A 13,900-nucleotide genomic window follows, 5' to 3' on the forward strand; every position below is an offset into this window, starting at 1 on the left:
TGATGTCAGAGAGAGTGCTCCGAGGGTGTTACACCTTTATAGTTTTAAATGCACCCAGGGGAGCGCTGGCACCCACTTTGGGAACCAGTATTGTAAAAAAAATGATAGAAAGATCCTAGTCTTGATTGGGAAATCACTACTGTGAGCATTGCAAACGCTGTACACAACCATACAATGTAACATGACAGCAAATCTACGTGTCCATGAAGCATTCTTCCAAAAATTCATTGCTTTCAATTCCCTAAGTTCAATTCCCTAGACTTTTAAGCAAGACTCAGGATTGCGCTAAAAGCCTGCGGTATTTGTACAAATCAAGTGGATTCCACCGTGCGTGACGTCAGAGAGAGTGCTCGGGCGCTTCAAATATCGAACCTTATGCCTACGTCTTACATTTGGCAAAGATTTTTTATGCAAAATTTATCTAAGAATATAGAACTATTGTCGTCAGTTTCTTTTTCCTCATAATTTTATTTTGTGTTAGAGTGGTATCTCAACTTCTCGCCGAGTTGGACGGTGTCAATGAATCTCACCACAAAGACAAACAGGTGTTTATCATCGCTGCCTCCAACAGACCCGACCTCATTGATGAGGCTCTTCTGCGCCCAGGAAGGTAACATTACTGACACCAATTTGTTTGTACCAGACTTGGACAACTAGATAATTCTAGTTGTCTAATTCGATAAATTAGAGCGAAATGTCGGTAATTCTAATCTAATTTGGTAAAAAATTATTTGCTCTAATTGTAGTTCTTATCCAATCTCCAGATTTGCTAAAAAAATTTAGTTTGTCCAACAGTATTTTTGGCAAATGGAAGGATACTGCGCTCTTAACAACGTTATACTGTACAAAGAAAATGCAATAAAACGATCAAGATCAAAGTGTCATTCCACCCCTTGAGCAGCAAAGTCATGAAAAAATCGATTAATTCATCAATTCACTGACGTTACAATGTATATTATGACGTTAACAAGTGGTTTTGGCGCTGTGATGGTGGAATAACACTTTGATTCCGAGTTGCCACATTGGCCTTTTTATCCAACAAAGAAAAGATATGTGACAACTGCGTCCAACTAATTCTAATCTAGTTTAAATTCTAATCTACTTTGTGAAAGCTTGGGTTGATTTGTGGAAGGGAGGCAATGAGAGTTCTCACGCTGAGTTTCACGAAGCATTGGAAGCAACATTTTCATTATTTTTTGCTGTCTAGTAAATGCGCTTGCTGTTTGATGTTAATTTGCATTGTGACATCATTAGAATATTGTTGCAAACAATATAACAACACAATCAATCAAAAAAAAAAAAAAACATTATTCAACGCAGCGGTATACAACTGAGCAACTTTCAAGTTAATCAACGTTTGTTGGACTCATACAATCGGCTACAATGTTGTCCTTGCCCAGATTTGGTCTTTGCAGAAGACTTTCCTGTAGTGTACGAAAAGCTCTCTCTTGTTCTTCTTCCCACATTACGTTGTTTGGCATCCCCTTCTTGGTTAGATCACTTAGAGGTGCAGCAATCATAGCAAAAGATGGAATATGATCCCTGCAATAATTTAACAAGCCAAAGAAAGAATGGACCTCCTTTTTAGTCTTGGGACGTTTTGCATCACGAATTTTTTTTAGGTTATCTTCATTTGGCGTAATCCAATCATATCCTACTCTATGACCCAAAAATTCCACATCCTTGGTCGCAACAATGCATTTTGACGGGCGAGCTGTTAAATTAGCGGCACGAAGGCGCCCAAACAGTTCGTCGAGTGTTTGTACATGTGTGTCCCAATCTTTAGTGTGTATAATCAAATCGTCAATGTAACTTTCCACATTATCCATTCCGGATAGAATCCTTCTGATTACGCGCACTAAAGTCACCCCAGAGTTTTTCATACCAAACGGCATTCGAATAAACTCATATGTTGCATCTGGTGCAACAAAAGCAGTCTTGGGAATATCCTTTTCTTCCACTGGGATCTGCCAATAACCCTTACTTAAATCAATATTCGTAAAATATTTACTCTTACCCAAGCGTTGAAATAAACATTCGGCCGTGGTCATCGGTTTTGGATCTCCGAATGTAATCTTATTAAGCTTTCGATAGTTGATGCAGATTCGATTGGACCCATCTTTCTTTTTCACGATAACAATCGGTAAAGCATGTGGAGATGTCGACTTACAAATGATTCCTTGCTGTTCCATTTCTTTCATTTCTTTCTTCAAGTTTTCTCGAACAGCATATGGCAAAGGATAAGGTTTAGAACGAATTGGGATGTCATTGGTCACGTTAATTTGATGGCTAGTGACTTTTGTTTTTCCAGGTAGATCTGAAAATAGTTCCTTATGTTTCCTCAGTAACTCATTAACTTCTTCCCTTTTTACGTCTGGCAGTTTGGAGTAAATAACCACATCGTTGACAATCTCTCTTCTATAGCAATTTCCTAACTTTAGTAACTCATCATCATCGACACTATAATCTCTGTTATCTTGATGTTCCATTAATCCTGTTAATGCCACAATGGGCTCTGACACTTGTAAAGAATCCCGGAACATTTGCTTCTAACATCTTCATCTCGATCAAAGTACAACTTCAGAAGATTAGCATGATACGTTTTTAGCTTGTTACGAACAGAGACGAGAAAGTCATTTTCTCCGACCTTCTTTTTAATCTGGTAAGGGCCTTTCCACTGCATCAACAATTTGTTATTGTCACTTGGCAGCAAAATCAGCACCTTATCTCCTTCCTTCAAGTTTTTCTTTTTCGTTTTCTGTTTAATTTTTTTTTTGGGCTTTTCTGTAGCTCCTCTTTGGCAATCTTCATAGTTTCTTCTAGGCGTTCCTTAAATTTTAAAACATATTGATAGCTAGTTTTTACTTCCGAAGAATCAGATTCATTGATCCAGAATTCCCTTAGAATCTTCATTGGCCCTCTAATGGTCCTCCCATATACATCTTGAGCTGATGAAAAGTTATCTTACTAATCGATACCAATATACCAAAGTGTCTAATTCTGCTTCAAGCTTGCAAAAAATCCTTTGTGGAGTCCCTCAGGGTTCAACATTGGGACCCCTTCTCTTCCTAATGTATATTAACGATCTTCCTTTAATGTCTAAATTTTCTACCGTGCTTTTTGCGGATGACACATATCTAGCTTTACGTGGTGAAGACTTGGAATCTTTACAAACAGAAACCAATACTGAACTACAAAAAATTGATGCTTGGCTACGAAGAAACAAACTCTCTTTAAACTACTCTAAAACAAGCTACATTTTAATAAACAAAGTACCTAAGCGTACTGTTGAAACTAATTTCAGGTTGTGTATAAACCAAACAGTGATTGAAAGAATGAAAACAGTTAAGTACCTGGGAATCCATGTCGATGAAAATCTAACCTGGTCCTCACACATTAAACATTTGTCGCTGCAGTTGGCTCGATATTCCGGAATTTTTTATCGCCTTCGTAACTATGTGTTAGAGGAAACATTGCTTATGTTATATTATAGTCTAGTATATAGTCGTGTTCAATACGGTATTACTATATGGGGTACTGCAGGTAAAACACTAATCAAGGAAGTTGACGTAAGACACAATAATATTATTCGCGCAATCACTAGAAGTACAAAATTCAGTCACGTCACTAGCTTATACAAATCTTTGAATATTTTACAACGTGAAGATATTTACAAACTCGAAATTGCAAAATTTATGCATAAAGTTTCCAATAATAATCTACCGCCTGTATTGCAAGATCGTTTTATAAAACTTGATAATATTCACTCGCACAACACTCGACAACTAAATAAAATGAAGTATTTTCTTCCACAAATAAACAAATCCGTGGCACACAATCTTCTGACACATCGGGGTACTAAATTGTGGAGTGAATTGGATGAATGTATTAAAAGCAAACACCTTGCTTTGTTTAAAAAACTTTATAAAATTACCTTGTTAAGTTCTTATTAAATCGTTAAAATCGTTCAGTTAAATTATTTTATCTCATGTAACCTCGTATTTGTGTTCTTAAACGATATGATTCATTATATGCTCATGTTTTCCCAGCTGGTCTTGATTCAATATTCTACAAAACCTTATATATTCAATTCGATTTCGAAGCTACTGTTCCATCCATCATTATATTTTATTGATACTAATGATACAGTTATAATGTTTGATGCTGCAATGTAAGATGACTGATGACAGGCAGCACCTTGACTGGTTAACCGCAAGGTTGTTCGGTGCTGCCAGACCTTTCTATTGCCATATTTTGATTTGTATGTAATTGTGTTTCTTTATATCGAGTCGTATTAGAAAGGCAAATAAACAATATCTCTCCCATACAATAGTTCAAAAGGGGAGAATCCAGTTGATTCTTGGGGTACAACTCTGTATGCAAACAACAAGGGATTAACGAATCGGTGCCGCTCTCAAGGCTGATCGCTGCAAAGCCTCCTTTTAACATCTTCTTTAGTGTTCCATTAAAACGTTCCACCAATCCATTACACATGGGATGGTATGGAGTAGTCCTGAGCGACTTAATGAAAAGTAAACGGGATACCTCTTTCATGCAATCAGAAACAAATTGTGTCCCTAAGTCGCTCAAGACCTCCTCAGGTATACCCAGCCTACTGTAAATATCAATCAAAGCCTCATCTACAGCTTTAGTATCTTTCCTTTTCAATGGTACAGCTACTGGATACCTTGTGGCGTAGTCGACTAGGGTCAGAATGTAACGATGACCGTCATCACTAACGGGAGCAATCAGTCCTATCAAATCGAAAGGTAGGTCAAATATCGGCATCTTCCCTAAAGAAGCTTTTCCAACACTCCCTTTCAAAACTATTTTCTGGCATTTATCACAAGATCTACAGAAGCTAACAACATCACTATGCATCCCTGGCCAAAAGAAATTAGTGTTGATTCGATCTTCCGTTTTCTTTACACCCATATGTCCACCAAAAGATGGAGTCATGAGCAATCTCCATCACTTGTTTTCTCAATTCCTTTGGCACTACAACTTGTCTCTATACTTCTCCAGTATCTAATGTTTTACGTTTTCAACAAAGGATTTTTCTACACTTTTCATAGTGAACTTTGAAATTTCCTCGTTTAATTGGGTCTTTCATATAAATTTCTTCAGAGTCAGGTCGTTTTCTTGAATCTCAGCCAATTTATTCCTCGTAACGGTTAATTTGGACTGTACCTCAGCTACCTTTAGAGGCTTTACATTATCTTCCCTTACTTGCCTGTGCCCTCGTAACAGCGGCGGCAGATGTACCCCACTCCTGATCAGATTCACCAGGTGCCCTCGCTTCATCCACATTACCAATCACTAGATCAAACAAAGGCCTTTCCAAACACAAGGCTTCCACAATTCCGGTAAGGTAAGGAGTATCGATATGCACTCCCGCTAAAGGTCCTTGAATTAAAGTGATGCAAAGAAATTTGTTTTCACACAAGTCAGTTCAATTATATATTATATAGCTAAATATCGATTTCGATCAGCTAGAAGCTAGATCATCTTCAGTTAAGCTGGAAGCAAACAGCACAAAAATCAAATAATGAAAGTGGGAAGGAATGAAAAAAGGTTTTACTCTAGCTGCATCAAAGAATTGATGTAAAAACTAATAATCAAAGACAAAATAAAAGGAAAATATCACGAAAGAGTATGATATACAATTGTAGGGCCTACCATCATAAGCCTAACCAGAAACACATCAACAATACGAAAATTATTGATTAAAATGACAAATGTACCGTATAAAGTTTGTGCTTAAACCGATAATGATGAAAAGAATTAACTACATCAAATTACCTAGAATTGCATCTACAGAATTAACTACATCAAACAATATCCAAGTGATAACTTGACAACTTCCTGCACAAAAAATTTTTTTTACTGGCTAAATTTACTGATTGACTAAATAGACTATTGAAAATTGAATTATTGAAAAAATTGACTAAATTTACTTACTGACTAAAAATACTGACCAAATTTACTAATTTTTTAACTAATATAAATTCAAATGCAGAACTGTAAAAAACAATAATTGTTACGTCATAAGTAAATTAATAGACTACAACTAAGCAGTCTCCAAAAAGTTAAACAAGGAGGGGGTGACACTGGTGACAGGGTTTATTTAACAAAAGGTGTGATCATTTTTTGAATATTAATTTTTGCTTTGGTAATTGTTTGCCATTTTTTTTCATGTAGGTCGAGTAAATCGGTGGATGGTTGTTCTGTGAAGGTGACATCGAAGCAATGTTCTAGCTTGGGTCTGGTTTGCAAAACGTCGTTGTGGAATTTGAAGTAGTGTTGTAGTAGGGATGCCTTTGTGTTATTCAAGTTTTTAGAGTAGTTTTTTCCACATTGTTCGATGACCTGTTCAAGTGTCCATCTTTTTGAAAATGAATTAATAGTTTTGCCAACATATTGCTCTTTACATAGTTTGCATGTGGCAACACATATGCCAAAGTTTTCGCAGTTTAAATTTTGTTTGAGTGGTACAGTTTTTCCTAATTTGGTGATGAGATGATTTGTAGTAGTGACCATACTGCCGTATTTGCCACGATTGCCGCAAAGGGAGCATTTTCCGCAGGGTTGAGATGATCCAATCTTAGAGATTGTGTTCAATGAAAGGCTTTTAAAATTTGTGAGTATCTGAGTCAATGTGGTAGGTTTTTTGTATACAACCCTATTAGTGTGGTTTAGTTTGCGTTCTTTACCAGTAAGTTTCAGTTTATCAGGGAATGACGTAGCCCATACAATTTTATCATTGAATTTTTTGTCCATGTTTTTCTGTGGTTGAGTAGGTCCAAATCGCTCTGTCCATGTTTTGGCCAATTGATTTATTTTGGTAGTCATACCTTTGTGGAATCCTGAATTGATGCATTTTCCTTTTAATTTTTCCAACTCCGTTTCATACAAAAGTTGATTTTCATTTAACCTACGTAATCTTGTTGCTTCTCCAAACACAATGCCTTTGTAAATGGATGGGGGCTGGTGTGAAGTTCCATTGATAAAATTTCGATCCAAAGCAGTGAGTTTGACATAATTAGTGGTGATGAAACCTTTTGGGGAAAAACCTTTTGAAGAACAACCATCCACCGATTTACTCGACCTACATGAAAACAAATGGCAAACAATTACCAAAGCAAAAATTAATAATTAAAAAATAATCACACCTTTTGTTAAATAAACCCTGTCACCCCCTCCTTTTTCAACTTTTTGGAGACTGCTTAGTTGTAGTCTATTAATTTACTTATGACGTAACAATAATTGTTTTTTACAGTTCTGCATTTGAATTTATCTTAGTTAAAAAATTAGTAAATTTGGTCAGTATTTTTAGTCAGTAAGTAAATTTAGTCAATTTTTTCAATAATTCAATTTTCAATAGTCTATTTAGTCAATCAGTAAATTTAGCCAGTAAAAAAAATTTTTTGTGCAGGAAGTTGTCAAGTTACCACTTGGATATTGTTTGATGTAGTTAATTCTGTAGATGCAATTCTAGGTAATTTGATGTAGTTAATTCTTTTCGTCATTATCGGTTTAAGCACAGACTGTATACATTTGTCATTTTAATCAATATTTTTCTTATTGTTGATGTGTTTCTGGTTAGGCTTATGATGGTAGGCCCTACAATTGTATACCATACTCTTTCGTGATATTTTCCTTTTATTTCGTTTTTGATTATTAGTTTTTACATCAATTCTTTGATGTAGCTAGAGTAAAACGTTTTTTCCTTCCTTCCCACTTTCATCATTTGATTTTTGTGCTGTTTGCTTCCAGCTTAACTGAAAATGATCTAGCTTCTAGCTGATCGAAATCGATATTTAGCTATATATGATTGAACTGACTCGTGTGAGAATAAATTTCTTTGCATTACAAGACATGTAACCGAGTCGTTCATATCAAGCATTGTTGTGGGTTTGACACCTGTCAGAAGATACTTCATTTTCTTGAATTAAAGTGTGATCAATTGCCCTGGTTCGACCCGTTTTACCAGTCAACTGATCTTCACTGACTAAGTTTCTTTTACTAATTATACCAGTACATCCAGTATCCCGTAAAACCTTTACCTCCTTATTTCCCACTTTGCCAACCACTATGGGCAAATTAGTGTCAATTTGTTTTTCTTCACATATATCCTCCATTTTCTTCTTTTCTGACCAACCACCACTCTCGTCTGGCATCTCCTCTTCTGAGAATAGAGTTCGAATTTGCTTAGCACATCCCACTCGGTGAGCTACAGTACTGGTCACATTCCTCAACGGCTAATGTGTAGTTTGTGAACGCGACTTATCTCTGCATTCCTTCGTTTCATGCCCATATCTACTGCAGAAGTTGCACCACTTTCGTCCATCCCTGGGTTTAATTCGACGATCAATAGCTTTATGACCTATCCCATTACTTTTAAAGCAACGTATTTTGCTGGTAGAAAGGCTTGTAGGGATCTGCTTATTCTAAAGCCCCCAGTGTAGGGTTCTGCTTATTCTAACTGTCGTAATTTGTTTATGAAAATAAAAATAAAAAGGATAATTTAAAAGAATATTGAGAGACTCTAAGTCTCTAATTAAAAAAGGATGATTTAGGCTTCTGGCTGTCTAGTCTAGGGGTATGACTTTCTACATGAAGCAAAACGAATTAAATAAAACTAATCATTTTTTATTAAATCAGAGTTACAAATTCGGGAAATTGAAAAATATCTCTAATCAATATAATTTATTGCGACCGGTGTCAGAAGAGCGAATTTGACATTTCTAGTTCTGCCCCGTCGCTATATACAAATCTCTGTTTTATAAGTTATGTTTTATCTGCATTTTCCAATTCCCCGCTTCTCTCATAATGTAGTGCCTTTTTATCAGTAATAGCCTATCGTGAGAATTATTATGCGAAACCAGTTACACAATTATATCGCTTCAGAAACACGATTGTGGTGAGCTAAATTCTGTGAGAGTGGCATTTCTGGGAAAGCGTGACCTAGATTCTGTGAGAACAGAATATAGGTTTTGAATTTGCAGCGTTGAAATGCATTTTGCAATAATGATAAATTTCGGTCAAGTGTTAAAATATAAATTTGTTAGTTAAAAACATGGTACATGTTACAGGCTCTTTGGACTTTTCTCCATTAAATAAACAGAAAGATCCTTTGAACATGATTCTGTAAATTGTTCCTTAACCATAAGGTTTGCCAACTCGTCCAATGATTGTTCAGCCCCCGAAAGTTCAAACAATTTTAACAAAAGGTTTCTTAAACGTTCAATAAATTGACCTGGGCTTTCATGTCGCTCAGGCTTTGCCTTACGGAATCTTTGACGGTATCCATGCTCAGTAAAATTGTATCGCTTTAACAGAGCTAACTTTAATCTGTCGTAGTCCATGGCTTCTTCTCGTGAAAGTCTTGAATATACATCAAGAGCTTGTCCCGATAACAACATGCTTAATTGGGTAGCCCACGTCGACTTCTCCAATTTGGCTATTGCAGCATAACAAAATAAAATATAACAAAATATTGCAGCATATCTTAACAAATAACTATCTAACTCATCTTTTTCCTCAACAAATGATGGCAAATCTGGACGTCTAACTTGCGCCACAATAACATCTCGAACATTATCGTTAGTAGAATTAGATCGCTCACCAATGTCCAGTTTTTGTCTTACTAAATCTAGTCTTAACTTTTCCAATTCATATTGCGCTCTTCTTTCTTCAGCTTCTGCTTCATGTTGTGCCCGTTTCTCTTCAGCTTCTCGTTGTGCTCGTTTCTCTTTAGCTTCAAGTTGTGCCCGTTTCTCTTCAGCTTCAAGTTGTGCTCGTTTCTCTTCAGCTTCACGCTCTGCCCGTTTCTCTTCAGCTTCACGTTCTGCTCTCTTCTCTTCAGCTTCAAGTTCTGCTTTCCTTATTTCACGAGCAGCTCTTCTTTCATCTCTTTCGTCAGCTTCTCGCTGAGCTTTTTGGTCCATCACAAACTGAGACCTCTCATTGCCACTCACCCCCATTCGTTCAGCCATGCTCCGCAAGTTTTTGATCATCTCATTTTCGACGGTATCCGTCATTTTGACAGTTTGTTGTTGATATATTGTTCTTTCGGTTTCCCGGACGAGCCCCCAGAATGTCACGATTTCTTTCTATCTCTTACCAGGAAAGAGACTTGGAAAGGATTAATGACGTAGTTTAATGGGATATCACCGAAAAGCAGTCAATTAAATGGTCGGATAGTTCTACTAGTGAAATGATAAAGAAAATTATTGAAGGACTTTAACGAATGGTTCAGCACTTCCAGCAACTAATCAAAGTAATACTAACAGTGAACAGCAATAGATTCCAACGCTTACAACTATTAATCGAGTTTAATGTAATCCACTCACAGCTTCTCATACGATTCTGATTTCAATCAGAAATTATATAAGCATCAACTTTGGTTAACTCGTATTCAATGACTTCAACTTTCAATCAACAATAATCTCTGCACCTATTACCAACTACTACAACAACAACAATCTACAACTCATAATAATTACGCAAATTACACCACTATTTATAGCAGGTTGTTTGGTCTAGTAACTTCGAGAAGGTTGCGTAATGCTACATCATAACAAACAACATCTGGCAATTGTGAAAAACAAAAGAATATTCCAGGCTCGCACGTCCACAAAATGTTCTAGAAATACGTTACATAATAAAGATTTCGCAATCCGAGGTTACTACAGGACAGTAACTGTAGCGGACGTTGTTTGTCCACATATGTTTGTCCAGTGTTTCGCACTTAAGCCAAGTTCTTCTGCGTTCTTAAATACTTTGTGTGGCAGGCACAAAGGGGCGTCTTGACTTCTGCCACTGCTATATAGGTGGTGGTCGCTTGAATGTTGCATGGAGGGGATGGTCGGGGTCCAGAGCGCGGTGAGCGAGCGAAATAGTGCCAGGTTGAATGCCTGCTAGGATGTGTAGGTCAGGGGTCCGCAAATACTTTTTGGTGCGAGGGTCAAATCATTATATTTCAACAAGAAAATTGCAATTTGTAACCCAATGTCTCAAAAACTCATGAATTTTTGATATAAGGTGCACTTGAATGAGTTAAATCCGATAAAAGAAATTTTAGTGAAATCCATCCAGAAATGGCGGAGCTACACTGATTTGATTGTACCACTAGAGGCGCTGTGCGCGATAAGGTAAAAATACAAATATTGATAAAATTTGCAGTTCTAATGCTAGGAATGTGGCAAAAACTGGTAATGTACCATTTTTGTGGGTGTAGAATTCAAAAATGAGGTCAAATTAAGAAAAAAAGACTTGCAAATGGGTCAAAACTGGGATTTTATTTTCAAAAGTGACCCATTTCAAGCGCGTACCCTCCGAAAAGGGGACGATGTTTCGAAAAAATAAAAATAGGAAAATGACCTTCGGGAATCAAGGTATCATGTCCAATATTCATAATAGGTACCCCAATGCGTTTTATGGACAAATTTCAAATTTTAAAATTGCAATGAAAAAGAACTCTGATATAGCACAAAATACTGTAATTTAGTGATCAAATTCAAACATGAAAAGTTTTTACAATTTTTCAAACAGTTTTGAAGTTTTTTTCAACGCATTGGGGCACCTATTTTGAATATTGGACATGATTCCTTGATTCCCGAAGGTCATTTTCCTATTTTTATTTTTTCGAAACATCATCCCCTTTTCGGAGGGCACGCGCTTGAAATGGGCCACTTTTGAAAATAAAATCCCAGTTATGACCCATTTGCAAGTCTTTTTTGCTTAATTTGACCTCATTTTTGAATTCTACACCCACAAAAATGGTACATCACCAGTTTTCGCCACATTCCTAGCATCAGAACTGCAAATTTTATCAATATTTGTATTTTTACCTTATCGCGCACAGCGCCTCTAGTGGTACAATCAAATTAGTGTAGCTCCGCCATTTTTCGATGGATTTCACCGAAATTTCTTTTGTCAGAGTTAGCTCATTCAAGCGCACCTTATATCAAAAATTCATGAGTTTTTGAAACATTGGGTTACACCCCTTGTTGAATTATATTGATTTGACCCGCGACCCAAAAAGCAATCGTTCGAAGTCTTCGCGACCCAAACGTTTCAGAAGCATATAATTTTGCGCAAAACACTTTGGAAATTAATATCAATTCCAATACGGTCGTCCCCACTTATTAAGGCCACATCGGGACCGGACGATTTTGGCTGCGGGAGACAATTTTCTACCACTCCTATACGTTCAGTAATTCCGGAATGGACCAAATTGGGCTTAATAAGCGAGTGGACCTATTAACCGTGCGCTTGTCGTGCAAGCCTCTGGGGCCGAGGGTCTACTCTATCCTTTTACCAGCCCAGACTCAAGATGTTCCCGGACTACACTGGAAGGCTATTAGAGAGCAGCCAGTATTTAGTTTCATCATCCATGACACGCAGACCTTCCACTCCGTTAGGTGGCTTGAAGATAGTACACTTATTGATGATGTGGTCTGCAGTCTGTTCCTCGGCACCACATTCACAGGAGGAGGAAGAGGCCAATTCCCCAATGGCGCATGGTTGACCGGAAAAGCCCGACGCCCGTACGAAGACGGTTGAGGCGCACCCATGCTTGTCTTTGTAGTGTCAGGCCGATAGGGCATGTGTCGGCGTTGGGGATGAATGAATGAAGTCCGGTGGTACTTGACTTCCTTTCAGAATTTCATTTATAGTCCGCCCAAGTAGCCGCAGAGATGAAGTTCATCTGCTGCGCTGATCAGAAGTTGAGCAGCTGGCACGAATTGTTGTCTTGACTTCAGTCGACTGAGGTGCTGGTTTGGGGAAGCAGAGGTCTTGTGGTGGAGAAGATGATTAGGCTTTAGTGCCCGTCGGCTAAGAAACAGAGTGGCTTCTTCGTGACGAAGCTCAGAAAGTTGGATGCCAGTGAGAATGGCAAAATTATCCAATGATGTTGGACGCATGCATCCGGTAACTGTGCGCAGGGCGCTGTTTATGGCAGTGCCGATGTTATGGCAGTGTGCACTGCAGCACCAAACAGGTGCACAGTACTCTGCTGAAGAGTAGACAAGGGCTAAGGCTGCTATACGCAAAGTGTCAGCCCCCGCCCTCCAGCTGTGGCCTGCCAGGCGCTTGAGTAGTGCAGCGTGGGATGTCATTTTCTTGCACAGTGACACCAAATGGTGGCGGTATGTGTACGATCTGTCTAGTGTCACCCCAAGATATTCTGGTTCGGGGCAGAAGGTCAGAGGTTTTCCATTGTACTGAACATGTAGCTCACGATCAACTTCCCGATTGTAGGCTATAGGTGGAAAGCTGCCGCCAAAGTTTTGTTTTGGCTAAGTTTCAGTCGCCAGTTCTGGAGATAGCCTAAGCTGAGAGAGTTTTCATGCCCTGGCTCAAGCTGTCTTCCAGGCTATATATATAACCGTGGGCTTAACTACTGTACTACAATCGAAAGTATAAATTTTCTTTTAGCCTACCAAATTGTACGAAACTCAGCACATCAAATACTATGATTGTATTTATTTTTGCCATACAAGTTATATTTATGGTAATTTTAAACCGTTTTGCGACCCACTGTGAATGGTCTCGCGACCCAAATTTGCGGACCCCTGGTGTAGGTAGTCCGTCGGAGTGAGAAGCAGGCATCCAGTCACAGTACGCAGTGCATCAATGTGGTGGGTGTGAGAACTACGACACCAGACTGGAGCGCAGTACTCAGCGGTGGAATGAACAAGGGCTAGGGTAGCTGTACGAAGAGTTTTGGCACCAGATCCTCAGCCGGAACCCGCCAATACGGTATTTCAAAAAATTTGACATCATTGTACAATCTTGTAACTTTGCCTATTATCGTTTACACGATTTCAAATTTTAACAGTATGTGCAGATACAACATAACATGTGTGAACCTAAAAACTATGCATTAGCC

General features: G+C 38.0%; 1 protein-coding gene across 1 annotated transcript in view; it reads left to right on the forward strand.

Moving 5' to 3' along the window:
- Positions 1-13,900, forward strand: part of LOC145770413 (peroxisomal ATPase PEX6-like) — a 187,050-nt gene that overhangs the window by 170,034 nt on the left and 3,116 nt on the right. Inside the window, exon 16 of the mRNA XM_082582057.1 lies at positions 482-610. Coding sequence (XP_082438183.1) covers positions 482-610 — 129 coding nt within the window. The remainder of the gene's footprint in view (positions 1-481; positions 611-13,900) is intronic.

The sequence above is a fragment of the Aplidium turbinatum genome, chromosome 1 (genome assembly GCF_918807975.1).
Source record: "Aplidium turbinatum chromosome 1, kaAplTurb1.1, whole genome shotgun sequence".
NCBI lineage: Eukaryota > Metazoa > Chordata > Ascidiacea > Aplousobranchia > Polyclinidae > Aplidium > Aplidium turbinatum.